The 27,007-nt window shown below is 39.2% G+C and overlaps 1 protein-coding gene across 3 annotated transcripts in view; it reads left to right on the top strand.

The window, feature by feature from the left end:
- The window catches only part of ST7 (suppression of tumorigenicity 7), a 136,122-nt gene extending 109,115 nt beyond the window's left edge, over nt 1-27,007 (top strand). For all 3 annotated transcript variants that reach the window (XM_084205589.1, XM_084205590.1, XM_084205591.1), the window contains exons 10-15: nt 7,598-7,670; nt 9,239-9,341; nt 16,958-17,108; nt 21,401-21,493; nt 24,433-24,572; nt 26,705-27,007. In XM_084205589.1, coding sequence (XP_084061715.1) covers nt 7,598-7,670; nt 9,239-9,341; nt 16,958-17,108; nt 21,401-21,493; nt 24,433-24,572; nt 26,705-26,800 — 656 coding nt within the window. In that variant the 3' untranslated portion in view covers nt 26,801-27,007. The remainder of the gene's footprint in view (nt 1-7,597; nt 7,671-9,238; nt 9,342-16,957; nt 17,109-21,400; nt 21,494-24,432; nt 24,573-26,704) is intronic.

Raw genomic sequence — 27,007 nt, 5'->3', positions numbered from 1 at the left:
TGTTTTCTGTTGAGGTTTAAAGAATGACTGTTCAGGTTCTGCTGAATTTTTATTGCATGCTATTCAAACCTTTTCTGAAGAAAAAATTGTCAGTTCCCCCATGGACTTACCTGTGATTGTTAACTTAGTAGTGTGGAAGAGAACATTGATTTAACTTCATAGCTGTCTAGTGAGTAGCAGGCTTCATTTCTTATAGGGAAATTTTGGAAAGCTCAGAAGACTAGGTGAACATTTTGTATTATTTTGTTTTGTTTTTCAGTAAACATTGGTTTATGCAGCACTGCAACTCTTTTCATGCTCAAATCACAGCTGCTGGAGCTCTAGGTTTTTAAACTTGAAGGCTATTTTTAAAAAAACATAAATAAGCAGCTGGTTACAAGCAACATTGGTGATAATCACTCATACCAGTTCAGTCTGGAATATTTTCAGCTCTTTTTGGAGTAAAATCATTCTAAGCAGAGATCAAAATGTCACCCAGGCCCTTGAACACTGCCATTCAGTAGCAGTAATGACTCTGGAAGAGATCTTGGTTGTACTTAGTCTGATTCAAGAAATTGGCAGTTAAAGTGGTAACATCAGAGTCTTTCTAGTATCTTCTTGTATTTCAGTAATTCCTGTGACACTGGGAGAGATGCCTGTGTTCTTTATTTTGCCATGTTAAAAAGCAAATAAGTAGAAATGCTGGTTTTTATTCCCCAGGCATCACAGTATGTTGGCACCTTCTAGTCTTCAATGTAGTTATGAGGTAATAGTCCTGGGAAATAGCAGAACTGTGACAGAACAGGCTATTAAGCCTGTATTCTCAAATCTCAAGACTGAACTCCAGTGCGAGCTCTACTTTGGCATACTGAAAGCACTGATCCCTGATTTTAAACAATACCATGGTAGCACTTTATGTCATGGAAGTTGATAAAAATTGAAAGTGTGTTTCATTTTCTGAAAAGCATATGATAGAGTCAGAACAAATGAGACTTCTAAGAATAAAGCACTTACTTGGGCTGTTTGAGCATAGGCAGTTTTAACTCACACTTTGGTATGGTGTGTGTATGCACGAGGTTTGCAAAAGGACTCAGCAAACACAGGCTTAACCAGTATAACCCTTGCAGTTCATGAGTCTCAGAAGGCCTGTCTCAGGGAGTCTCAGCTCATTTTAGAACTCATCAGCTTCATGTGTTGTAAGATTTATTGGAATATAAAACACTGAACTCATTTATACTTTCCTATCTGCAGTTTCTGTTGGTCCCACTCCACTGCTTTTTTTTTTACTAAGACCAAACCTGATTTATTGTATTTTGATAACATATGAACAAATTATTTCCTCAAGCAGTCTGCTCCCACCCTGGGCTAAAATTTTGGACCACATCATGTGAAACCTCAGCCTCTGCAAGCAGATGCACTGCTTTACCAAAAGCCATGTGTTAAATTGTGTTTATATTATGTACCTGGCAACAGAGCTGATGTCCATACTCATTATTCATGGAAAAAGGGTCTCATTAGTGGAACAGCATGCACTGTTGCTGAGCTACATCATTATGGTTTCAGAGTTCAGTGTCTGTCAATAGAGTGAGGATGACCTAAATACTGTTGAATTCTGAAAATATTTTTGGCTCTGATTTAACACATATCCATGTTATTTACAGCAGAAATAGTTATGGCTGGGGGAGTTGGTCTGCTTGTAGTGACACTTGGAGCAACTGATTTATAAATTTCCCTGGGCAGCCAGTTGCTTTGATAGATAATAAGTAATAATCTGGGCACTGTGTGAAAACTCAGACTTCTCTGGCAATTTAAAGTCAGGTTTAGAAAGAATTGGTGCCTCTCTGTTTAACCTTAGTGATGCAATGGTTCCTCTCTAAACCTGTCCTTGCCTCATTTTTAAAAAGTACAGTGTTTTCCAGTGAGACTAAAAGCCTTCTGGTTTGCAGGATGAACAGATTCTTCTCTCATGTACCTCTTTGCAGAGAAGGAGAAAGACCACATTACCATGCCAGAGCCCCACTTGAAGAGTTCACTTCAGACAATATTTTAGAGCAAAGGATACATAGAAAGAAAATGGGGTTTAAATACAAAACATCTCATTCTGCTCTATGCTTTGACACTTTTCTATGTGGTAACAGCTCGTTCAAGCAGAATCCTGCTTCAAATTAGTGTTATATCTAAATGCAGGCCCTTGAAGAAACACTTTTGTCTTGGTTTGAAAAGACAGGTGTCTGCTAAGGAAGGCAGGAGCTTCCCTTGAAATGGAAAACGTTCTTCCATTCCCTTCCCTTGGAATTATTATAATATTGAAATTAAGGCGCTCTCAGGCAAAGATATGGGAATAGGAATGCCAGTTCTTTAATAGAAAAATTAAAACTACAAATGTAATAGTACAAAAAGAACCACTGGCAGAGTCAGAATATGACCTGACACCCTGTGGGTCAGGGTGTTGGTAGCCATCTGATTAAATGGTGGCTGCAGTCCTCCTGGAGTGGCATGTGTGGTTCTGTTGGAGCAGTGATCCTGTACCGAACCTCTGAAGGTCTGGTAGGGGTGCAGATGGGCCTGGTCTTCCTCTCAGAATCCAGTGGGAAAAAGTCTGCTCCAAATCTGTGTTCCAAATCTCAGATTATATCCAGTTGGAAATGCTTGGCTCCTCCCCCTGGGCAGAGCATCTCCCAATGGGGTGATGTAATTTTATCAGTCATGCAGTGAGACTCAATGGCTCATTAACAGAAGATATCTCCTGGAGGGAGGATTGCTTGTGGAAGAGATAAAGAAAACTGCCCAATTAACAGAAGATAACTGCTCCACCTCTAACAGATGGCAATAGAATACACACTCCCAGCTTCATCTTGCAGCCAAAGAGAACTTTAGAAACAGAGACTTCTTTTTCTTGGAATACTTAAAACACAGTGAAATCCTAACACACTTCTCAGTTAACACAGAGAAGTGACTTTTCTAAAATGTGGCCAATTAAGGGCTTCTCTCTTTTCTCTGCCCCCTTCTGTCCAATTTCTTATTGTCCTTACAGATTATGCATGTAAATTCTATTTACATAGAATTTACATGCATAATCCTTTTGGAGAGAGTTGCAGATTGATGAAGAAATTGCATGCAGCTTTCAGTTACATTAGCTATTTTCTCCAGGGGCAAGTTTCATTACTTGCCACATTTATATTTGACATTTTGGAGATATTCTGCCTGGTGGAGCTAATTGGGTAGGTGTTCCAAGTGCAATGAAGAGTTTTCTTCAGAGTTAAAGATGTAGCAAGTGGAAGCGTGGAAGCAGCCATTCCCTCATTTACAGTATTTTATAACCCTTTTGTTTCTTTGAAAGAGATATCTTAAGAGAAAATTCCTTTTAGTTATAGTTATACCAAAATCTAATCTACCTACTCCAAGAGACACAAATCAAGACCTCCAGTTTGTGTAACAGTAATATCAAGAGAATAACTGTCTTTGTTCCTACCACATCTTTTCCAGCTTATGCTTGCAAGAACTGACTTCTTTCCTCTATATCAAAATCACTTGTCACTTCAGCTAGGTTTCAGCAGCAGTTCGTGTCTGTTCATACCATCTGGTTCCTTTTTTTTGCCAAATGATTCTGTGCCATTTTTTATTTTGCTATTTGCGCAAAAGCACAAGAAGTCTAAAGTAATTATACTAGTCTTGCTGTCTTTAACTTTCTTAAGCAGAAATTATTCCTTCCCCTCTGCAGGCATTTAGGATTGAACTTGGTCAAGTTAAAGTGGCTGACACTTGCTTGGTCACTGAAATGCTTGTCAAGAAGAGTGGCATATGAAATGTTTAAAATCAGCAGTTTTAAATCTTTCCATGTCTGAATAGTGTAAGTTTTAGTTGTGGTTATGGAAAAAAAAAGGCTACTTGTGGTTTTCCCACTGTACCATAGGGGCTATGTTTGATTGGGGTGTTTCCCACTACTGAGAAAGAATGCCAAAAGTACAGAGAATCAGAACTGGTTTTCATAAACACCATATTCATAGTTGTGCTCCCTCCAGCATGTTTTCTACTACATTTTATAGGAAAATGTGATCAGTGTTCTAATGGGATATTAGATCTTTCTGATAGTTTTCCCCTGATACTCATCTCATACTTTTCTATAATGATTTCCATCACATTACTCTTGGTTTTAACCATTTGTATCAGTTTAATTCACTTTCTTTCTTAATGTTTGTGTCTTTATAGATGACTGATCCAGCCTGCACATATTAATTTGCTGGAGTACTTTCAATCTATAAGCAATTCTTCCCCTCACCTGTGCAAAATTGGGAATAATTTGTGATCAGTGACTTATATTTTTGCATTTATTAATGACCAAAGCAATTGCAACATGCCTGTCTCTTCATGTTTAGAGCCTTCTGCTGACTTGGTAGGGAATGTTGCATCATTCCGTATCCAAATTCATAATTTTTTTGTTTTGGTTGCTGTTGATAAGAAGAATAGATCCCATGACCATTTTAGATGATATATGGCATACTCTGCATATCCGTAGCATCTTTCCATAGGTTCAGTCTCATAAGCAAGTAAATGAATTGTAAGAATTCATTTTCCCAACCCTCCTCATACATTACTGGGGCTTATTGATAGAAAATTCTAGATTTTTGTATTCTGTTTAACAATACAAGCTGTAAGAAAGGACAGTCTTTTCTAGATTGACACATCAGTTTCTATTAGGCAAAAATATCCTGATGGATTTGACAACAGAATAGCAGTCACATCTTTCAGCACATTGTGAGAGCTCCCCAAGTAATCACAGGAGGGTGGAAACAGTGTATGTGAAGATATTTTGCCAGATGGCTCAGAGAGCTGGACACAGTAATTTATTAAAACTTCGCTTTGGTTCTGACAGAGTACATATCTCCTAGGGCTAGTTTGGACACAATTCCCTTGCTAAATTCAAGTTGTTACCAGACATAATTGTTTATGCCTCTCTCTAAAATATGAGGGTGAAATTTTGGAGCTGAAGCCAAAATTATTTTAAAGTATTGTAGTCATAGACCAGCATATAGCAGGACCAAATGCTTTTGGTCTAATATGTAGCAAACAAAAACACTTTTGAAAGCAAGCAGGAATGGACCTGTTAGGGCTGTCTCAGTTGGACTAGCTGATGTCCAGAGCTCACTTCCAACTCCAACCACTCTGTGATTCTATGATAAACATGAACATTTGTATCTTTTTCTTCCATTGCTAGGGGTCTATAAATATTATCCTCAAACAAGTGCTGCTTGCTTTCTAGGAGCATAGTACTGGAAGAGGCCTCCTGGGTGAATCAGGGCCCCTGTTGTTGCATTCCCCCCATGATACTGCCCCTTCCATGAGCTGAGCAAGCTCCATCCTAGAATTAGTTGGTTTTTTTGGCCAGTTGGACCTGCTCTTCTACCGGGAAATCTCCCTCAAATGTTCTTTTCACAGAAATTTTGTTTTAAGCTGCGGCCTAAATTTAATTCTGAACTCTTTATCCTTGTGCCAATGCTGTCCTTTACCTGAGTAACCCTTCTTCTCTCCTGGTGTTCCGTGTGGGTCTGCATAGGAAATAGTTGGATCTTCTTCTCTCAGTCCTGATTTCATTTTGTTTGATACAGAAACTGTCCACTCATTCTATTTGCTTTTTCTGTTCTTGACCATGGGTGATCAGATTTGAACACAACATTCTTTGAGAAATCCCATTTCTTCTGCAGAAAGGACTCCCTTGGTGTATCTGAGCCTTAGCTCGTCTCACCACATTTCTCTTCCTCGCAAATGCCAGCTGTTCATTTTGAAACATCTTGCAATCTATATGTACAGATGTTCCAGCTCAGGAACACTTACTGTCTACTAGAAGACAGTGTTTTGTGATACTGTTTTAATATATTTAAAAGGCTGGGAATATACTTTTACTGTTTACTGGAAATAACTTTTAACTGCTGATGTTAAGGAAAACTTGATATAAAAAGCATTACTGGATGTGTTCAGGAATATTTTCTTTTTCTGTCACTGAAGATGTGGTCATGCCTGTGTCTGTAGTTGTCTTCTGTTACTGGAGTAATTAATATATCTGTCATCCAAACTGCTCTGCATGCTGCTGATTTTAATTACTTCAGTCACTGCAATTACATACTCCAGTGAAATTATAGTTGTGATATATTATAGGGAAGCCTCCAGCAGGATCTCATACTTGAAGTGCAAATGCATAAAAAGATAACAGGATTTAACAGGTAGCCTTTTCAAAGTGCCACAGTCATTCTGGCAGTGTTTTCTGTCTCACAGAATCACATTGTGCCTGGTTGCTTAGTTATTAATAAGTGAAGGATGGTGACTGCTGAGATAGGACTTGATTGTTCTGTTTAACTCCCTTCTGGAGCCCTGTCTTGCAAGGCACATGAGTTCAGTGAATAACAAGTGTCTGTTAATCCTGAAGTAACCAGGTTATCATGTTAATTTCATCTTTCTAATCAAGTTTAATGACAAACCAAGGGACAGATAGTTTCTTAGAGCAACAGTCAGATTAGCTGCTCCTCACTTCTACAGTGGACCTACCTCAGTGCCTTGTGTTTGCTGTGCTGTGTTTCCTGTTTGCCATAGGAAGTTATCGGCATGTACGGAAGGGTTTGAGAATCCAACCTTTACTGGGTTTGGTTTGTTGTGGGTTGGGGTTTTTTCATGTATATATTAAAATTTTTAATGCTGGAATATTTCAGTCTCAATATGTGGGACTGCTGGGTCACAGTCTCAATATGTGACTGCTACAGAATCACAGAATAAGCTGAGTTGGAGGGGACCCACAAGGATCATCAAGTCCAACTCTTAGCCCTGCACAGGATATCTCCAAGGATCACACCAGGAGATTAAAAATGTGGAATTCTCTGTGAGAACAAATACCTTGCTCAAGTCTGTTAAGCAGCGTTCCTCTCTACCTTTTGAATGTGTTGTGCCAATTTGCTGGTAGAAAACATGTATAAATTAACTAATAGGTTAAGTCAGGTTCATGGGTCCTGTGTGTCTCTGGAACAGGATAAAATGGCTAGAGAGTGTCTGGTGAATGTGTGTTTTGGTCCAATATTTTCTTAAGAGGCAAAACACCTTATTTTACTGTAGATTTTTAACTTAAATCAATCTATTGGTTGGTTGCTTGCAAGTCAAATCCATTATTACTTGAATAGCTGTCTTAACTTGTACAGCTGCCACATACTCATATTAGACAGATGCTTCTCAGTGAAAACATGAAGAGTGAAGTAGATAGCCCTCAGGTATTACTTAGATATTTTGTGAACTATGGAGAAATCCAGTTATTCCAAATTATCCATGTATTTATCTATGGAGTAATGAATTCTTTCATTATGTCTCTATTATGTCACTCTTTAAATTAGCTCTCTAATGATACCAGTTGCTTTTTAAGTAGCACTTCCAGAGGTCATTAACACACATTTTAAAGCCTGTGTGTCAGGTGGAAATTTAAAAATACATGTGACATGGCAGCATAAGTCCCAAGATTAGAAAGTATTCTGAGTTCACATACTAATTTTGTGTATGTCATGCTTACTTTAAAGTGTCAATCAAACACTTCTACACACTTTTAAGTGTTCAAATGTTTAATTTTTTCCTTTCTTTCCAACAGATATAAGCTTACCAAAATCAGCAACAATATGCTACACAGCTGCATTGCTCAAAGCCAGAGCTGTCTCTGACAAGTAAGTGCTTAAGAACCACATTCCAGCAAAATTCCTGATTTAATGTAAGATTTTTCTTAGCTGAGCCCACACCCTAACAATCTGCTGATTTAGCAGGAAAATTAAGACCTGCGGTAAATTGCTAAAATTACTTTATATATAAAGAAAATTGTGGTGATCAAACATTGCACTTGAGATGCTAAGGAAGAAGAAAAGAAGAGAAATAGCATAAATTCAGTTCTTGTTTCAGTTTTATATATACTGTCTGGGTGAGCTTCGGCTTCCTAGATAGTATAGTGAAGATGCAACTGAAAAGGGTTGTGTGGCTGCACCTCTTCAACTTTGTGTAAACCTGACCACAAAAAGGTAAAAACTAAATGTGGATGCACTGGTAATAATGTCATTTTACAAGTGCTGTCAGCAGAGTGCTCATCTAATTAAGTAGCGGCAGGTGGATTTAGCATTATTATGTCAGGGATTCTGAGAGGTAGATGATGTTCATATTTTTAGAGACACAAATATCTGTTCATTCCTTTTATGTTTTTCTCTTGGGTCTCAACCTTCCAAGGTGCTGAGCACATCTATTTGATGCCTGTGGACTTGAGAGCACCAGCCCACTCTGAAAGGGTGCTCAGCTCCTCGTGAGATGGGCTCCAAAACCCCCATTCTGCTCTCAGATGCCTTCACACAAATCTCAGGCAGAGTTGTGTCTGTGCACCTGAGGGTCGAATGCCCCCTAAAGTTGAAAAGCAAGTGGAGTGGAAAGCCATTTTCTTGACTGACATCCTGACAGTTTTTGCTTTTAAAGTGTATGTACACATCAAGATCTAAGTAATTTTCTTTCATTCTTTTTATCCTGTAGATCGCCAGTACCTACTGCAACATCTTTCCTCCCTACACAGCGACTCCAGCTTGGGAGGGCAGGGCTAAGGTTGTCACAGCTTTCCCTGTGGTGTCTGCCTGCCAAGTACAGCTCTGGAGTTAGCCGTGGGGTGTGAGGTGAGAAAGAGATTGCATGGTCTGGTTTTTTATTCACTGGGGCAGATGATTTGCCCACAGTTTGGGCATGCTACCCTCAATGGTGCTGCAGCCAGTAGACCACCTGCTACTGCTGCTGCATCGTGCTTCCATCTCAACCTGACCCAGGGGCATTGGGTTGGGAACCTTCCTAAAACGTCCCCAAACCTGTTTTTAATATAAACCCTCCAACAATAATTTGGCATTGGTTTTTTGGGGGTTTTTTGGTCTTGTTATTTTTTCCTTTCTTTTCTTTTTTTTTTTTTCCTGCAATTTCAGCCTTGAATATGCCCCTAGCAAGGTACCTAGAGCAAATTTAGGTTAGTGACAGAGAAGGGACTGTTTGAACTTACTTTCTGCCATGATTAGAAACAAACATGCTTTCCGCTTCTGCTGGGATTTTTATTGGCCATGATGTAATAGATCACTCAGAGTTTCCACTTGCTATGGAAGTTTGGAGAGCATAGGAAAATTACTCAGTTTGGTTACATGGGCCCATGTTCTAGATTCCTTTTCTGACTTTTTCTTGCTAGCATTTCTGACCTAATGTGTTTGTTTCTTTGCTTTTGTAGATTTTCTCCAGAGGCTGCCTCAAGGCGAGGGCTGAGTACTGCAGAGATGAATGCAGTAGAAGCTATTCACAGAGCAGTAGAATTTAATCCACATGTGCCAAAAGTGAGTATTGAGAAAACATTGTTGTAGCTTTAACACTGCTGAGGATATAATTCCTGATTTTTGTGTTGGAGTAATGAGTGATGTTGTGAAAAAGAAAGCAAACAATGGAAAGGGGAAAAAAAGCTGATAATATGCCCAATTTTTGGTTTGCAATGCCATATTCAGGACTGTGCAACTTGAAAATTTAACTGATGTGGATTTCACAAAATGCTGAGCTGCAGGCAGATCATGCATAAAGATAGATTATTATTTTCTAGTTCAAAGTAGCATATTTTATTTGTTTTGATGATTAGATGTAAGAAAACGTTTTTGGCATGCTGTACAAAAGAACCTATCTTTGGAGTTCATGGTGTACTTCATGTACAACATTCCTTATGCAGCAACCTGTCATTAACTTCTGAGAATGCAAAGCTCAGAGAGGAAGAATTGCTGAGAACTCCAAAGTAAAAAAGAACGGATTTGTGTTCTAATTCCCATACCTGCTCTCTGCGTTTTGTATCTCAGCAGTAAGAATGTTGCCAAGAGGTTGCTGAAGCCTAGAGGCAGATTTTTTTGGCAATGGGACCTTTTTGGCCTTTGGACTTCACCCCACAAACCTTTGGGCTAGCATTGCCCTTTGAAAGTGAGCAGTGGAAAACTGGGATGTGTTAATGCAGGGAGCCTTGTCATTAGGTACAGCTGAACACCAAGTCTGGTCAAGATGAACCCAAACCCTCTTCCATATGTACACATGGATTGCAGAAAGTTAATTCTCATGCACTGCAGGAATTAAATGTTTTCTCTGTGACCTTTTTCTGTAATGCCACCCACTAAATAGCTGTCTGCAAGTTAGGCTGTTGGCTTAATAAAATCATCTAGATTCCCTCTACAGGCAGTGGAAAGAATGAACTGCCTTAGACATCTTTAGACAGACTTTTCCTCCTCAGTGTTTCTACAGTTAATATGAAAGGAGTAACTCTTTTCCAGTAAAAGCCTGATTTTTAGACAACAAAGTTTAAGTGAAAATGACTCCTTTTGTAATATTAGCTGAGCTTCTATTATTGTGCCATACCATAAAAGGAATAACTTAAATGAAGCTTGATTCCAGGCCTTCTCTGTTTACTTTCTTCCACCCCAATGGTTCTTGCAGCAACCCAGCCATTGGTGTTTCTCTTCTGCCCGGTTGCCAGTTTGCGCAGTCCCGCTCTGGGTGGACCTTTCTAAATGTTTTACTGAGGCCCAGTTGGAGATCTTGCCAAGGAAAAATACCAGTTTAGCCTGTCATGAGCAATCCTTGGGCGCCTGTTCCATTTTCCTCACTTATCTCCATGCTATTGATAAATGTTTCCATCACAGTCTCTTTTAAGTTCATGTTGTTAATTGGTTCCCTCTCTTTTTCAAAGTCTGACCCTCTGAAATTGAAAACCTTAGTGAAACATAAGTTACCAGGATGACAAGGTAGGATGATAGGAGCAGACTCCAGAGGTTCTTTTAGTTCAGATTATAACATTAAAACAGAATAGCCTGATACAGATTAATATACAGCTGATTTCACACTCATTCCTGCTGCTATTACCTAAAGGATATTAAGGTGTGAAAGTTCATTTTTGGTTATAATTTTATGCAGTGTGTGGATATTACAGCTCCCACTCAGTTGTAATTGAAGTCATATCCCATTTGTTTCTAATTAAATGGGAATAAGTTTTAGCAAGCAGCATCCCAAGAAATCTTACAGGGCCACAAAATGTGTGTTCAGTGCTTCTCTAGGATCTAAGTATTAGTGAGTCTTTTGTACAGAGTGAGGAAGAAATAAACTACAAAATGTGACAAATTATTTAACATACTACACAAAAATTTAGGAGTTAAACAGAGAGGGTTGTCTTGCCACTGAAGCTGTTATTCCAGAGGGGTTTTTATTTACATACTATATCATGAAGAGTGCATAACTTGTGGAGTGGTTGGGGGGAAAGGTATATGTATACACAGACACACGATTTCATCAATATTATTTATATGTGTTTGGGGCTTCCCTACTTATATGTAACAGGACTATAAAAAGCTAATGCTGATAAGCTACCACAGCTGTCTCTGGGACATTTATCAGTTGAGAAACACCCTTCCTGAACTGATTTGCAGAGCTCTCTCCCTTCATTCAAACTCCTCCTGAAAAGCACTCCCTTCCTTTCTGTTATGTATGAGACTAGAGGTATTCATTAAAGAGAAAACAGATGATGGTCCGTATATCTGATTGTTAAAAGTGAGCCAAAAGTATGTCCTGCACACAGTTGTATGGGTCTGTATGTAAGCCAGGAGCTGAGCTGATTTGAAGAGAGTCTCTGCTGAAGTAGCATTTCAATCAGACAACTTAAATATTGATATTACTTTAAGAAATGCCAATTTTATCTATAAACAATCTCTTAAAAAAGGATGTAACAAACCATTGACTTTAACACGTCTGAAGATTCATCTGTTCTCTGTTGCATCCCTTCTCAATTTTTTTCTTCTTTATTTTGATTTTCTTAGTAAGAACTGTGTCTGTCAGTATGCTTGTGTGGTTTCTAGTAAGTTGTAGTTGCTAATAGAAACAAATAATGCAAACAAATTCATAGACCAGATGGGAAATTAATCTGTTCCACACACCCCATGATATTACAGAGAAACTATTTGAGATATGTTTGAGGGAGTTTTTAACTCTTCAGTGAGACCCTGATTAGTTGTTGTATTTCCAGCAGAAAGGCCAAACCTCTTAATTACAGCCAATTCAATGAGAATTTGAAAGGTGACCTGAAAGTGGCTTCACTAGGCATGTAGAAACCAGTATTTTGGAACTTTCTTAAGCTTTTGCTGTTCATCCCACTGGGAAGAGGAGAGTTCCGGTTCAGACAATGTTAAATTCTCATATTCTGGCCTGGAAGGATGCTCTCACAGGTGCAGGAGTAACTGTTGCCTGTTTGCAACCTGAGCTGTAATTTCAGAGTCAAACTGTACAATTGAGAAAAAGAAGGAAACCTGCCTGAGTTAGGTTGATTTATTTTATAAAAACTCATTGGAGTAATATGGAATGCTAAAAGCACTCCCAGCAGGAGAGAATTAGGAGCCAGAGAGCTGTCAATATTGTGAAATAGATAATGTATACTCGATTGATTTGAGCAAGAGAAGTATGAATTCCACCCTGTTGCACTTCTTGTGTACAAAGTCCATTGTCATTCTCCAAATGCTCATTAAAACACATTCATGTACGTGCACAGAATGGCTGTAGCTGAGCTGTATCTATCACAATGTCGTGCAACTGGCTCAGAAGCCCTCTGTAGAAGTACATGAAAACTACTGTTACATTGTAACTCCTAAATATAAGTCTTTGACCAAAAAAAAGGTTAGGTTAGAGGGAGAGAAGAGAGAGATCTAAAAAAGCAAAAAAAAAGACAATCCAAAAAATAATCCAAGCCAAAACAATGCAGTGGCAAAGGGCTAATTGAGCTATCTCATGAAAGCAGAAATCATTGTGCAATTCCATTATTTGCTTTTAATGTCATTGAGGCTGGCTCATAGAATCATCAAATGAAAGAAAATGCCAGGGTTGGAAGGGACCCATAAAGATCATCAGGGCCAAGTCCTGTCCCTGCACAGCACCATCCCCAAGAGTCATGCTGGGTGCCCAAGAGCATTGTCCAAAAGCTTATCCTGTCAGGCTTGGTGCTCTGACCACTTCCCTGAGGAGCCTGCTCCAGTGCTCAGCAAGTCCTGTCACTGGCCACAAGAGTGAAGAGATCATTCTGGCTGAAATTTTCTAGGCTGTCTGTTTCTGAGCTGGTTCATTTTTTAAAGGATCATGATAAGTCCAGATGGTGATGGCATTTTATTTCTTGTTCTAGTTAAACTTCTTCATTTGTTCCTGAAAAAAAAATGCAGTTGGAGAAGTGTTGGTCTTACCATCTAGATCTCCTCCATGAATGCCTAGCTCTTAGCTAGGTTTCTTATTTACCCTGTTGTTTGATTCTCCCTCTGAAGTGGAACCATGCTTGGGTTCAGAGTTCTGTCAGGATGAGAGAGGGCTCCCCTCTTCCCTGTGTTTTCAAAGGATTGATAAGGTATTGAAGTTTCATTACTTAAATTGTGAAGGTTGTGGTTCAATCTGGGTAAGTGCCAGTGTTAATAGGGAGTCTGTCAAGAGATGTAGGTTACTAGTATGAATTTTAGTGGTATTATTGGATTTTGTGTCCCTATTAGTCCTGTGACAACAAGGGCTGTGTTCTGGAATAAGGGCTTTGGAAATTTTGAGATATGAATAGTCAGATTCCCACCCTGAAGTCTTTGGTGGCTCAAGAGAAGACTGCACTTGTCTAGCCTTTGATGAAGTGCAATAGCAGCCTCTTGGAAACTACAGTCAGATGTCTTTGTCGGATTTTTTCCAAGAGCTGGAGAAGTTTGTTGCATGCAGTAGTCCATCAAGACTAGTTCACACATTATATGGCCAGCATGAGGACTGCAGCTCATTGGATGGTTTTTAAGGAGAGATTTGAATTTCTTTTATTATTTAGTTCATTTCCCTGGAATTTGTCTCCTTGTCCAATACAAAACATTTCAGGGGGACTGTGTTGGTTTCACAGACAACCTGCTAGAAACCCAGCACATTGCTGGGGCTCAATCCTGCCTCTGAAAGATACAGGACAAATAGCCTGCAGTTACCAAAAAAGGGGGCTGCCCTCGCTGCCTCTAGGTAGACCCTTAGCCCTGCCAGCCAATGAATGAATGCCCTCTGAGCTCTTGAACTCTCCTTGAAAATACAACAGTGCACCAATGGATATGATACTCGTGGACATCAAGACCATTCTTATTTTCATGGACAGTTATGTCTCTCCTTCCACAATAATCAAGCCCTAGTTACAGCTAAGCAGCTTTTTGGTACCCTTTACTAATGTTCAGAGAACTTGAGTAGATGGAGGCCTTCAAGTGCTATCTCCCAAAACCTTTTCTTTGAATTTCTTTGCTTGAGAAATTTGATCTTTTTTGTTTTGGAAAGTGCCTGATGAGAACTGTACAAAGTGTTCCAGACAGGGTCTCTCTGGGGCCATGTACAGTCAGTGTTCCTGCTAGAAATGCCTCCAGAATAAATTAATTGACAGTTTGTATGCCCAAAAGGTGTGGCTGACATTTATGTGTCAAATAAAAACATTTGTAAGTCACAAATGAGTCTTGAGCCACCTAAGAACTTTGCATGGGGGTCTTATTGAATATCACCAAAGCAGATTATGGACTTTTTGTTTGGGAAGGTAGCTGGGATACAGTAACGAGGGAGGAGGAGTTCACATTTTTGATCTGAGGCACTTGTAAAAATTATTTCTTTCTGAAACTGAGAAAAATGCAGACTGAAAAGTTAACTGAGTGAGGACTAAGCTTGATTGCAAGTGTCAAGATATATCCTTCCATCTAGTATTTCCACTTGATTTCTTTTTGATTGCTGATAACAAGCAATGCATTAGAATCAAAACACATGTTTTCTTTTAATGCTCCTAGAAATACAACATTTCTTCCTGTTTTTTCTTTCCCTACTAATAGTGACATATCATTGGGTTTGTTTATGTTTTTTCCTTTAGTTGAAACGTTTGAATATTGAGAACTTATTTTCTCATTTAATTTTGCAGAAAATATGAAAATAAGAGTTAATGTTCTAAATTAATAAAGCAGGTAGCAACCTGCAGCTTTTGCAGCTGTATTCCATTCTGCTCAACAGGTATAATGTGTGTTTTTAAAAGGGTGAGGCATTCATTAGGGCAGTGAACGTTTGCTGTATCTGTCTCAGCCTAGCCGCTCCCTCCCTCTTGTCGGCTCTTTATACTGTTCTCTATCACCCTTAATCCCCTGGACTGCCTACTAATGGCAGTTTCCTCCATTAATCCATCTGCTCTGCAGCTCTCTCAGATTTCTCTGAAAGGCTTTAGGCAAAATCCATTATCTTATTCAACTACTCCCACTGCTGATTCAGTTTCTCCTCTTTTAATAGTTACCCACATCAGAAACATGTGATTTCTCTTTGAGGTATTTATTTATTCCCCAGGATTGACAGTTCTCTGTTTTGATCATGAGCTCTCCAGATCTTTTACCTGCATGACAGCTCCGTCAGACAAAGGGGTGACACTCTCTAGGACATCCTCCACTAAATCATGCTGTTGGTGTTCATTTCCCTCCGCCCTTTTCCTTTCCACAAGGCTGACTTTCAATCCTCGTTCTTTTCTTTTGCCTTCTCTTCTGCACCAGCACATCCTCTTCACAAAAGCCTGTTCAGGGGTTGAGCAAGGCTGACACTACCCATGCCCCTTTTGCCTCTGCTGCTAGGTTGCTCCTCATGGATGCCCACATTATGAAGCTGTAAGCCCCTGGGTGCTGCAGTCCTCCGCCTTCCAGAGCAGGCTGTAGCACAGGGTGAAATGGAGGGGCTGCACACTCCCTCCTTCACTGCCAGTGATCAGCCATACCTTTCCTTTCCCAACCTTGTGCTAGGGCTGACTTACCTGCTGCCTTTTGTGTTAACTTGAACAGTCTGGTAGGGAGAAGGTTTGATCTTGGGCATCCTGGAAGAGAGCAACAGTTTCCCTGCACTGTGGAAGAGCATTCAGAGCACAGCTGGGAAATGTCTCACTCCTCAGGAGAACTGACAAACAGGAGCTGATTCAGCAGCTTCTTTTCTGCCTGTTACTCCTTTTCTGTAAAGGATGCCAGCAAGGGTATCCTTTACAGGAAAGGATTCATCTTTACCAAACTCTGCGGTTTCTTCCTCCCCCAGTAGCTGGACCGTAGTAACACCAGTGGTGTCTGCTGAACTGGTGTTAGTTGTCTGTCTAGTTACCTGTTAGTCTAGTTCATGGATTGGGATTGAGGAGGGAGAAAAATCTTGCTTGAATAATGTCTGAGACCTCTGTATGTTTCATCTGCTTCAGCTGGGTGGGGGGAGCCAGTTATGGGGAAATTTTCTGTGCCAATCGCTTGTGGGTTTAGTCAGTTGTACTTTTCATTTTAATGACACATTCAATAACTGTTACAAGTAGCAAGCTTAAAGGTTCTATACTTTTACCCCCACCTCACCCCTGAAAATCAGGCACTTGTTGTGTTTTGTAACATTTTTACCTTGTAACTTGTTCTTAGCTACTTAGGTGGCTGCCAAGCTTGCATGTTCATAGACCTCACAACCAGTGAATGTCAATGCAGTAAATGCAGCAACCTGTGTGCAAACTAGGAACGCTATATGTTTCCTTATAGAAAGACTTTGTGCATCAAATGCTTAAAGTCTTCTTCATTTTATTATAAACACTTTTAATTAAAAAGCTCTTGTAATTAAATTCCATGTTCTGGTTTGAGCCCTTTTTTTCACCTCCTTCAATAAGAGAGATGTTTAATTTTGAATTTCTGTGTAGTCCCAATACCACTGCTGTATATCAGAACCATCTGATAGCAGATCTTAATTTTGGGAATAATTCAATAGTTGTCTTCAAGTGCAATTGATGGTGTTACACATTTGATGAAATCTTATGAGAAAAAGTATTTTAGGGAAATAGACCTTTCAATGTGCATTATAGAATTGCAGCCAGCTTTCTGTGCTTTGTATTACCTCTGCAATAATTGTGCTCTGCTTTTTATTTCAGTATCTACTAGAAATGAAAAGCCTAATTCTGCCCCCTGAACATATTCTGAAGAGAGGGGACAGTGAAGCAATAGCATATGCTTTCTTTCATCTTCAACACTGGAAAAGAGTAGAGGGGGCATTGAACCTCTTACACTGTACATGGGAAGGCAGTAAGTAATCCTCTTTCTTACAAAGGAGCTAATAAAATATTTTTATTGAATTTCATGAAAAAGTAATTGTTTTTGTCAAGTATAGTATGTGAGAATTTAGGACACCTGTTAGATCCTCACCAGCATTGAACTATTTGAAATTGGAACTGAAAACACAAACTTCATTTAATGAGTGAGAGGGGTTTGAAGTCTTGTGTTTGCTGTTTAATACTGAACAAAATTTCCCAACTTCTTGAGACATATTTTCCTGCTCATGGATAAGGAGATAATAATTTAACTTATTTAATTCCAGAGATTTGTTTGTCGTTATTTGAATGAATAGTTTCAAACTGAGAGTATATTCAGATTGGACATAAACAAAAAATATTTTGCAATAAGAGTGGTGAGGCACTGGAACAGATTGCCCAGAGAAGCTGTGGGTGTTCCATCCCTCCAAGTGTTCAGGACCAGGTTGGATGGGGATTCAAGCAACTTGGTCTAGTGAAAGGTGTCCCTGTTCATGGCAGTGGAGTTGGAACTAGATTATCTTTAAAGGTCTCTTCCAACCCACCCCATTTTGTGATTCTGTGAATGCTTTGATATTTGGGAATTATGAGTGTGCCTTTTAGACAGGTATATATTAATGTGAAATATAAAGCAATGCTGTATTTTTATGACTTTTTTTAAGCTGACAAACTGAAGTGAATTCAGTGAAGGATTGCTGGGATGCATAGGGGACTGGACTATGTTATACAGGACAAAATGCTGAGGAAGCTGGTTTTGTTCAACTTGGAGAAGTCTTATGGTGGGTGAAGAGATGATCCAGTTGCCGTCTGCCACCACCCAACAGAGAGATGATATGGATGAGCGAGTCACAGTCCTCACAGAACAGCTCAGCATAAAGACAGGAAGCAATGCACAGCAGTTCAAACCAGATCAATTTAATCCAGACCTAAGAATCAGGGAGGGATCTGTGGGATCTCCTGCCCCAGAGACACTCAAAGCTCAGCTTGACATAGTTCTGAGCAATCCAACGTAACTTGGAAATGACCCTGAGTAGGAGGTTGGAGTATATGACTTCCAAAGGTCATATACTGACCTTCTAATATATCTTACCCTGTCTTTGAGATGTGTTTTTTATCAGGTTTCTGAGAATTTAAAAGTACAAATTATAATCAGCCTTTGTTGGCCTTTTTTCTGATTTAGTGTAATTTAGTTCCCTGTTTCTGCTCTACTTTAATCTGTTCTTTTTCATCCTCTGTGTATGTTATTACACCAACTTGTTTGTATGGGTGTGTTTCACCATTTTTTGTCCTCATTTAGCTTTGATAGAAAAGATTCTTGTTACCATGATAATTCCTATAGAAATGCACATAATACCTTCAGTGTAAAAGTGACTTACTATCTCAGTTACAGTATGAAATGACCTGAACTTGCCTAATTTGCAGTGTAGGCTCCCTGAGGATCCACTGGTTTTATTTCTAGGTGTATAGAACACCTTGCTCAGTAATCCATACCAGTGCTGCCTGGGGTTTGCTCTGCTGCATTGTTCTCTGTCAGATCTGCTAGCTCTTTTCCCATTATTTCTCCCAGTCTATTATTTTCTCTGTCATAGGTTCATTCCCAATGGCTTATTTTCAGTGATTTGCTTTTATGCTGTGTTCCTTCTCTTCTGGATTGTTGCAGAAGTCCTTTAGCTCAGGGTTCATTATTCCATCAGTAAAAGCAGTGTTTTGGAGGGAATCCTGAACAGATCTTCTTTTGCTTTGTCAGGCTGGGGAGCCCCTAAAGGGCTTTGTACCAGGACCAGGTTTGGCACAGGAGGCTGGCTGCCCTGCAGTCCTCCTGCCACTTAGGAAACAAGTTATCTCTGCCTGAAGGCAACATAGGGAATTCTCATCTAACTACATTTCCCTTCTTATTATCTCCACATTCAGCAATCTGAACATGTAATTTATTAGCTAATAGCTGTATAATAGCCTGTAAAGATGTAAATGAATATCATTGCATATCTTCTGCAGAAAAATCCATAATTCATTTTGTACAGTGACTTCAGAAAAATACAAACAGTGCACGAGTCCTCAAAATTTTTGTTCAAATTTTGCTCACACATGAATACAACCAGGGGTTTTAATGGTTTCACAGTGTCTAGTCCAATAATCATAATGTTTAGTCCATATCTTGGCATCTTTGCATAACTAAGTGAAAACCAGTGAAGACATGGCAGAGGAGTTAAATGTAATTAAATTCTAGTTTTAACCAACAGTCTATATATAATACAGTCAGTTGCCCTTGCTTTCCTTCTATGTGTTTGTAGGTATTTTATTTGTAGTACAACTATAAAAGCCCAAGTGCCTCCACTGTGTTTGGGCCAGGTTCTCTGTACAGGAGGTCTGTGGTTTCAAGTGTAACCAAGTGTCAAAAGTGTCTGGGGTAATGGTTTGTCACTACTGGTTTCTAAACTTGTGTCAAAATTCTTCCTGTTTGCATGAGGAAAAGAAACCTAGGGGTTCCCAAATGTTCCTGTAGCTCTTGCAGCTACTGTACATGGTGAGTGGCAAACTTGCTCTGTGCTGCCTGAGCCAATTAATGTAAAATAGGATCAGCTAATACCGTAGGAGTGAGGCAGAGGAGCACCTACATGCACCTACATAGACACAAACATCCAGATGAACCAGAGCACTTCCTTCCATGGCTGATAACATTGCTAAATAAAGCTGGTTTGCTGTAAATATCCCATAGTTAGTCTCATGTCAAGCATGATTGCTTAAATTGAGTAACATCTATCCAGACACTTTTCTCTTGCTTTGTAAAAGCAACATCTTCACCTCACATTTTACTTTTACTAAAATCTTAATATTACTGTGGCTTAGGGTAAGGCAGAAGAGGCTTGATTGTCTGTTTCAATATTAAGCCAAATTGGAAGGGAAAACTTGTCTTAGGGATTTTGAAGAAATGAGCATTGAATGCATTCCACATATGTTTTTGTACAGCCACTCAAGTTTGTTGTGTGTTAAGATCATACACAGCTTGGATTGTTGTATTTGTGCTTGGCTTTTTGGGTTGCTATGGAGAGGGATGGTTAATGCTGGAAGAACATTACAGCTCAGGTTGGTTTACAATCTTTTAGGATCTCTGCCTTCTTTACTATTGGTTTAAATACAGCAATCAAGAAAAAAATACAGTAATATAATTTCACAAAAAACCACAGCTAGCATCATTTCAAATGCAGTGTGCACAGCTGAAAATATTGGGGGACTGTGTATTTAAACAAATCCTTGAGTGGCCTTGTGAGCAAGAGATAATGGAGTGTTACTGTGTGGCAGTGGGCTGTACCTAACAACTTAAGTGTACAGTGCTTCTAGGACATCTGTGGGGGAAATACTGCTGCAGTGACTGGTGTTCATAGGACTAGTGAGAATAACATGTTGATGACATTTTAACAGTGAAAATAATATACAGGATAATGGAAAAGGATGCCTTGATGCAAAGCTATATTTCAGTCAAGTATTCTGATGTTTCCACAAACCACACTCAGATGGCCTATGACATCAGCACTAAGATTTAGTAATCCGTTTCCCTCCCTCTCTGTTATTATTTTCAATTTTAAAAATTCATAAGATTAAGTATTATTTAATCCATGACCTGAAGATTTATATTGGAAACCTGACTTGATCTGCTGCATTTAGAAAGAATGCATGAGAGGAAACTGGGTTTAATAATTTAGTATTAGTCTTTGATTGCCAAATAGAAAATGAAAACATGACTGTGTTGGAAAACTGATCCTCAGAGCTCATGTCATCAGTGTTACCTGGCTTGCTGGAGTGTGATGGAAAAAGAGTAGTGTATTTTTTCCATGAAAAAACTATTCTTGATGCACAGGGACTGTGAGTATTGGTCTGCATTTACAGGCTTGGCTGCTTAGTTTTGTAGGCTATACCCGTTATATCAGATACACTTCTTTTCCCTGAAATTTAAAAATACTGCAGCCTAAAAGGCTAAGACAAAATGTGTAAATTTGGCTATGGAATTGGAAGCATAATGGGCTTTGATTATGCAAACAGTTTTGTATGTCCTTGTAATGTGGTCTCACCTGACATTCATGAACATTGTCTCAAGGATAAAAATAAACATAGAAGTCTTGTGATTAAAAGCTCAATGTAGATTTCTATTTTGGCATTTCATTAAGCAGTTTATATGCTATTTGCAACCAAATATAATTGTTTTGGCTATGTTTGTTTTTCAGAACTGCAAGTATTCTCAAGTATGACTGCCACATTCACAGTAACTAATGCACTGTGTTTTCTTTTCAGCTTTCAGAATGATCCCCTATCCACTGGAAAAAGGACACCTTTTCTACCCTTACCCTATTTGTACAGAAACTGCAGATAGAGAACTACTACCATGTATGTTCAACGCTTTTCTTCTTATGATTGACACCTAAGAATTGTTTGCCTGAGTCTTGCAGCACCGTCTCCTTTGATGCCTTTTAAATTGAGCGCACTGGATTAGAGTAACCAGATTGACAGTGAGCCTCTGGAGCTCCTGCGATGGTTCCAGAGGCAGGTCCTCAGCATAGTTCATAACAATTAGCTGTATTTATTATTTTTGACAGCTTACAGACAGGGATAGAGATTACCAAAGAGATCCAAATTAGTTAGATCTTGCTATTCTCTCTTGCCAAAACACTGATCTTTCATCTGGGTTAACACCCCCTCAAACCAAAAGCACAGTGTCACAGCCTTCTTAATCCTTGGTAGACGCACGAGCTACTTGAATTCCGAGGCAGGATCCAACTTGCTTGAGGACAGCTGGATCATTCCTGCAGCCAGTACTCATGACAGGCTGGGCTTACATTTTCCAAAAAGCAGTTTAAATAGCAAGAAAGGGTTTTCTTCATGTTATGGCGTGTGCACTATTATGAAGAGATTGATGTGAAGTCATCTCAGTCACTTTTATGTGCATTTATAGCACATATTAGGAAAGTGCCAGCAGTGTTCCCAGATACAGATATAAAGAGAGATCCAGCCCTCAAGAAGCATTACAGTCCAAGCTAATGAGACTCATTGCAGTGCATGCAGTGAAGCACAAGAATGCAGAGGAAGAGCCAAAGCAGCCAGTGTTGCAGTTACACTTCATTCCCACGTGTTCTCTCTGTGGGACTTTGTGTGAGCATAAGTGGAACACACACAAGTTTGCAGGGTCAGGGCAGAGGAGGGAAATAAAAGTTGATCCTAGGAAGATTTTTCTCTTACCTTCTTTATCCCAAAGAAGGAATAAAGAAAAATTTGTTCTGGAACAACTAAAATGAAGCCTGCTTCTGCTGCGAAGGCCGCTTTAAGGGCATTTGCATCCTTTATAGTCTTTCATTCAGAACTTTTCTGGTTTGGGCTGAAAAAGATGTTTCCTCTTTTTATAAGCCTACAAGAGTAAACATTAGGTGAGAATAATACAGCGAAAATCCACTCATTGCAAGTCTCTCCTTCACAGCACATTCTTGCTGATATTACGCAGAAATCCTTGGCAACTGACAGAATCTCCCCACCCCATTATAATCATCCTAATTATAACAACACCTCTCAGAGTGCTCTGCTTGCTTTACTCAGAGGGATGCTGAGCTGGGGAGGGTGGAGTGTCAGGAGATTTAGGAATGACAAAGTCATGCAGAATAGCTCAGCATTCTCTTTTTAGATGCAAAACTAATTGTTCTTGTCAAATGTTACAAGCGGATAGCGGGATCTCTAACAGCACATGCAGGCAGTGTGTTCTGCTATGGGAAATGCCTTTCACTGCAAAATCTCCTGGGTTAGAGGAGGGAAGGGTTTAGAATGCCTGACAGACACAGGTGGGTTAGAGAGGTTTTGCATACCTGTCCACACCCTTTAATTGTGCATGTTGTATGGGAGAGCCAGCTGGAATTATATCAGAACACAACAATCTGATAGGCTCTCCAAATTAAAAATGTCAATTCCAAAACTTTTGCCCTGACTGGATAACAGAGTAGGACAGCAGGGTTGAGCCTGTGTGAAAAGGTAGTGCAAGAAAAGTGCAAGAGATCCTAGACTTACAAAGTCCATGTTCTGGTATTTCTGATCTCTACATTTATTTTAAATCAAAGAGAAGTTGTAATCTATCCCTACTTTTTTTTTTTTTTTTTAACTGGTCAAACTAGCAGACTCAAGAGTCATACATATTTTTAGTTTTTAATATTCTAATTTAAACTCTTACAAATTCCTGCTTTTGGTTTTAAGAACCACTGCACTTTGGATGAATGCAGTCATGAATGTTGCTGGATTACCCTGTGTTTATGTCATCTGCGAGTAAAAAGAGATGAGAGCTGATCACTGAAGCAAACAAAGCAGGCAAAATGGATGAGTAATGTTTCATATATATGAATAGCCATAGGATTTGAGTATATGGGAAGCCTTGAGGTTGATCCTATATGAGAAAAAAATGTTTCCAATTTTGCATTTATGCTGACTGTAGCTCTGAACTACAGACTGAAGGTAAGAGTCCACCCGACCTTTTGCCAACCTAGAGGAATTTTCACCTTGAGTCTGAGCTGCCATAAAAGTTCAAGGGATATATCCCTCTGGTAAAATATTCATTATCCTTTTCTAACCCTTTCAGTCATCTCAGTGCTGTTTTTTCTGAAGTCCAGTGAAGGGTTTTTTATACCAGAGTCAAGGAAATTTCTGTATTCCTATTAGTGTATATTAACAAACATCTTAAAAATTCACTGTTCATTTAATTTCCAGGTTTTAAAATACATGCCTAAATGTCCTGCTGTTAGGATAATTTTTCTTGCTCTGCAGATAAAACCCTCAGAATTTACAGCTACAAAGGCTGTAGTTTTACAGCCTGCTTTAACTGGACTGCAGCAATGCTTCCATATGGTTGGGCTCACTGCTGCTCCCAGGCACATGGTTCTGCACTCTCCTCTCTGTGTATCAGCATTAGCAAACATGCAGCCATGGGGTTAGTTAATGATGTACACAAAAAAAAAATTAAAATGTTTTATTTCTAAGTCTGTTTTCTGGGATTAGCTGTTGCAGAGTGGCATTATAGTTACTGCTGACACAAGGAAGACAAAAGTGATGTGTACATAGCACCAGAGCAAACCAGAAATATGATATTTAGAGACAATTATTTGGCAGAGACAACTGACACAATTATGTCCTCAGATGTATCAGACCTTCTATCTTCTTCTTCCTTCAAAACACCTTTGTGTGTCTCAGGTTGTGCAGACTGTGTAAGAACATTGGTTTGGTTTTGCTTGGTGTTGTGTTTTGATTTTTTTTTTTCAAAGTATAATGTCTTCCCCTTCTCATATCTTTCTCTACAGCATTTCATGAGGTTTCAGTTTATCCCAAGAAAGAGCTTCCCTTCTTCATCCTCTTCACTGCTGGACTCTGTTCTTTCACAGCCATGCTTGCCCTCCTGACACATCAGTTCCCAGAGCTCATGGGGGTCTTCGCAAAAGCTGTGAGTATTCTCTGCTGCTGCTCCCTTCTGGTAAATAAAGACACCAGTGCAGAAAAGGCTGAACTAAAATACATCCAGGTATTAAATATCTGCCTACTCAGAAGTATCAGTCCATATCTGAGCAGGGGATATATGCACAGCTGTCAAGGTTGCTAATCAGTAAGACCTGCCTGTTTGTCCTCTCTGGTTTATATGGCTCTGTTGTTGGTTTGATGTCTTGTGATGTCGCAAAAAGAAACAAGGGCTTGGTGGGAGAAGTGAGTATTTGTATTTTCATATATCATCCACTAAAATAAACTAATAACAGTTAGTTCTTAGTTATTAGAACCCCTCTATTTTGTGTGGAATCATAATGGCTGATGTGATTTCCTATAGAAGCTCTCAGTATGAGCAGAAATAGTCTGCTGTTAACCAGGACAAATTTCTGTGTTTTTTCCCTGAACTGCCAAGGAGGAAGAAGTCTCAATATTTCCCCCATAACTTTCCTGAACTACGTCCAGAGAAGTCTCTCCTAATTCTGCTTTTTTAATCCACCAAGGATTAATAAATTTTGGAGTATGAGGGGGAAGAGCCATGAATTATTCTAAACCAAACTTTCTTCTTTGCAAAAACATCTCCAGCATGCTAGGAGATGAAAAATCCACTAACAGAAAAGCTCTAGGACAGTAAAAAATTCCTTCTCCAGTAAATACTGAGTATCTTCCATTGTAATACATTTTGTCAAATATATTTGTCTCTGGTTTAGGTCTCATGTTTCCAAACTGGCCTCATTGCCTTTGTTTTTAATGTCTGTGGTACTTTTGATTTGTGGGGGGGAGGAGACCAGGATGAAAGGTTTTGGCAACTTGCAGATTGTCAGTACTCTTTGAAACCCTTTTGCAAAGGGCAAGAGACTCCCTTTGCAGGTGAGCTGGGTCTTGTGTTAACGCAGGCCTGCGAGTAGGGTCTGGTACAGCAACAGTTCATGCAACAAGGATTTTTTTCATTAGCTCTAGAAGACACAAAGTAAGATCAGTTGTAGCAGAAGATGCCTCTTCCTTCAGCAAAAAGTGCTGAAATATACCTGAAATATTATTATTCATTCTTGTTTCTTGAGTGTGTATGTGAGTGTTAGGCAGACAGTAAGTGTTTAACTTGGGCATATGATCATGAACTTCTCTGTAAGGCTTTTCTTGAATTCAGTGGGTTTTTTCTGTTCCTTAGTTACTGAAGTTACTGAAATATATGACCCTTGTTTGGATCTTTCAATCAAATCTTTAGTTTTCTGATACTGTCACAGCTGTAGATCCCAAATCTGTCCCTGTTAGCCTTGTTCCTGTGTTTATCAGCCTTGTATCCTGAACAAAGACTATATGCTGGCAGTATAATGAAATCTTGTACTTAGTTCTTCTGCCACAGAAGAAATTAATATGTATTTCTCAAAAGTATTAATAATTAATTAAAATTAATATATATTTCACTGTGTGTTTCAGAAGTGCTTTGAATACCTGATTTTTGTGACATGTAGCTGCCAGTGGTTTTTTCCTGTGATAAAATGTCCTCCATCTTGATTTTTTTCATATGCCTGTCTGAACACTAATATATTGAAGACTCTTTGAATGTTGTGTTCTGTACTAGAGAGAAGATGTTAAGATAAATTTTAGTCAGTGATGCAGAGTATGTTAGGATAAATTACAGTTAGTGATGCCTCAGTGTATAGAGCAGATCTAGAGATAACCCTGAACCATTTTAAACCTGATCTCAAGACACGATGTTTGTCTCTGTGAGATGGTCTGGCATACCCCTGTTATGAAAGAGCCTCTTTCTCTTCACTAGGTTTTGGGTTGAGCTTTTAGTGGCTTCAGTATGAGCTTCAATCTAGGATGTGAGATGTGTGGAAACTTTTGTAGTTCATCACTTTGATCTCTGTAAAGATGGGGTTCTTCCTTTCTTTACTGCAAAATCCATAAATCTCTGTATGTGCAAGGCTCAAGAATTTGAAAGTCTTTATGTGTGAATCATGTAATTTTTATCATTACATAGGATTTTACAGGAGGAACACAGCAAGAATATCTTATCTTATTGCACAGCTTTCTCTTGAGGTGTATTGTCTCCCGGATTTTGATCTGAATGTACATCTGATTTCTTTGCAGTTTCTCAGCACCCTCTTCGCCCCTTTAAATTTTGTGATGGAAAAAGTAGAAAGTATCCTGCCCTCCAGCCTGTGGCACCAGCTGACAAGGATCTGAGGGAGCATGCCTGCTGACTGACTGCTATGACATCTTCTGTGCCAACTTTTTGTTGACCACAAGAAAGCATGATAAAAAAGGGAAGCAGTTATAAGACTTAAAAACTTCATGGATTGTCTGTTCTCATATAAAAACTGTTTTGTTGTACAGAATACATTGATGTTAGGTTCTATTATATTTTGCCTTCAGAAAAGAAAAAAATAAACT

The sequence above is a fragment of the Fringilla coelebs genome (genome assembly GCF_963513975.1).
Source record: "Fringilla coelebs genome assembly, chromosome: 5".
NCBI lineage: Eukaryota > Metazoa > Chordata > Aves > Passeriformes > Fringillidae > Fringilla > Fringilla coelebs.
Note: the sequence above shows the minus strand (reverse complement) of the source record. Positions and strands in the feature narration are given on the sequence as shown.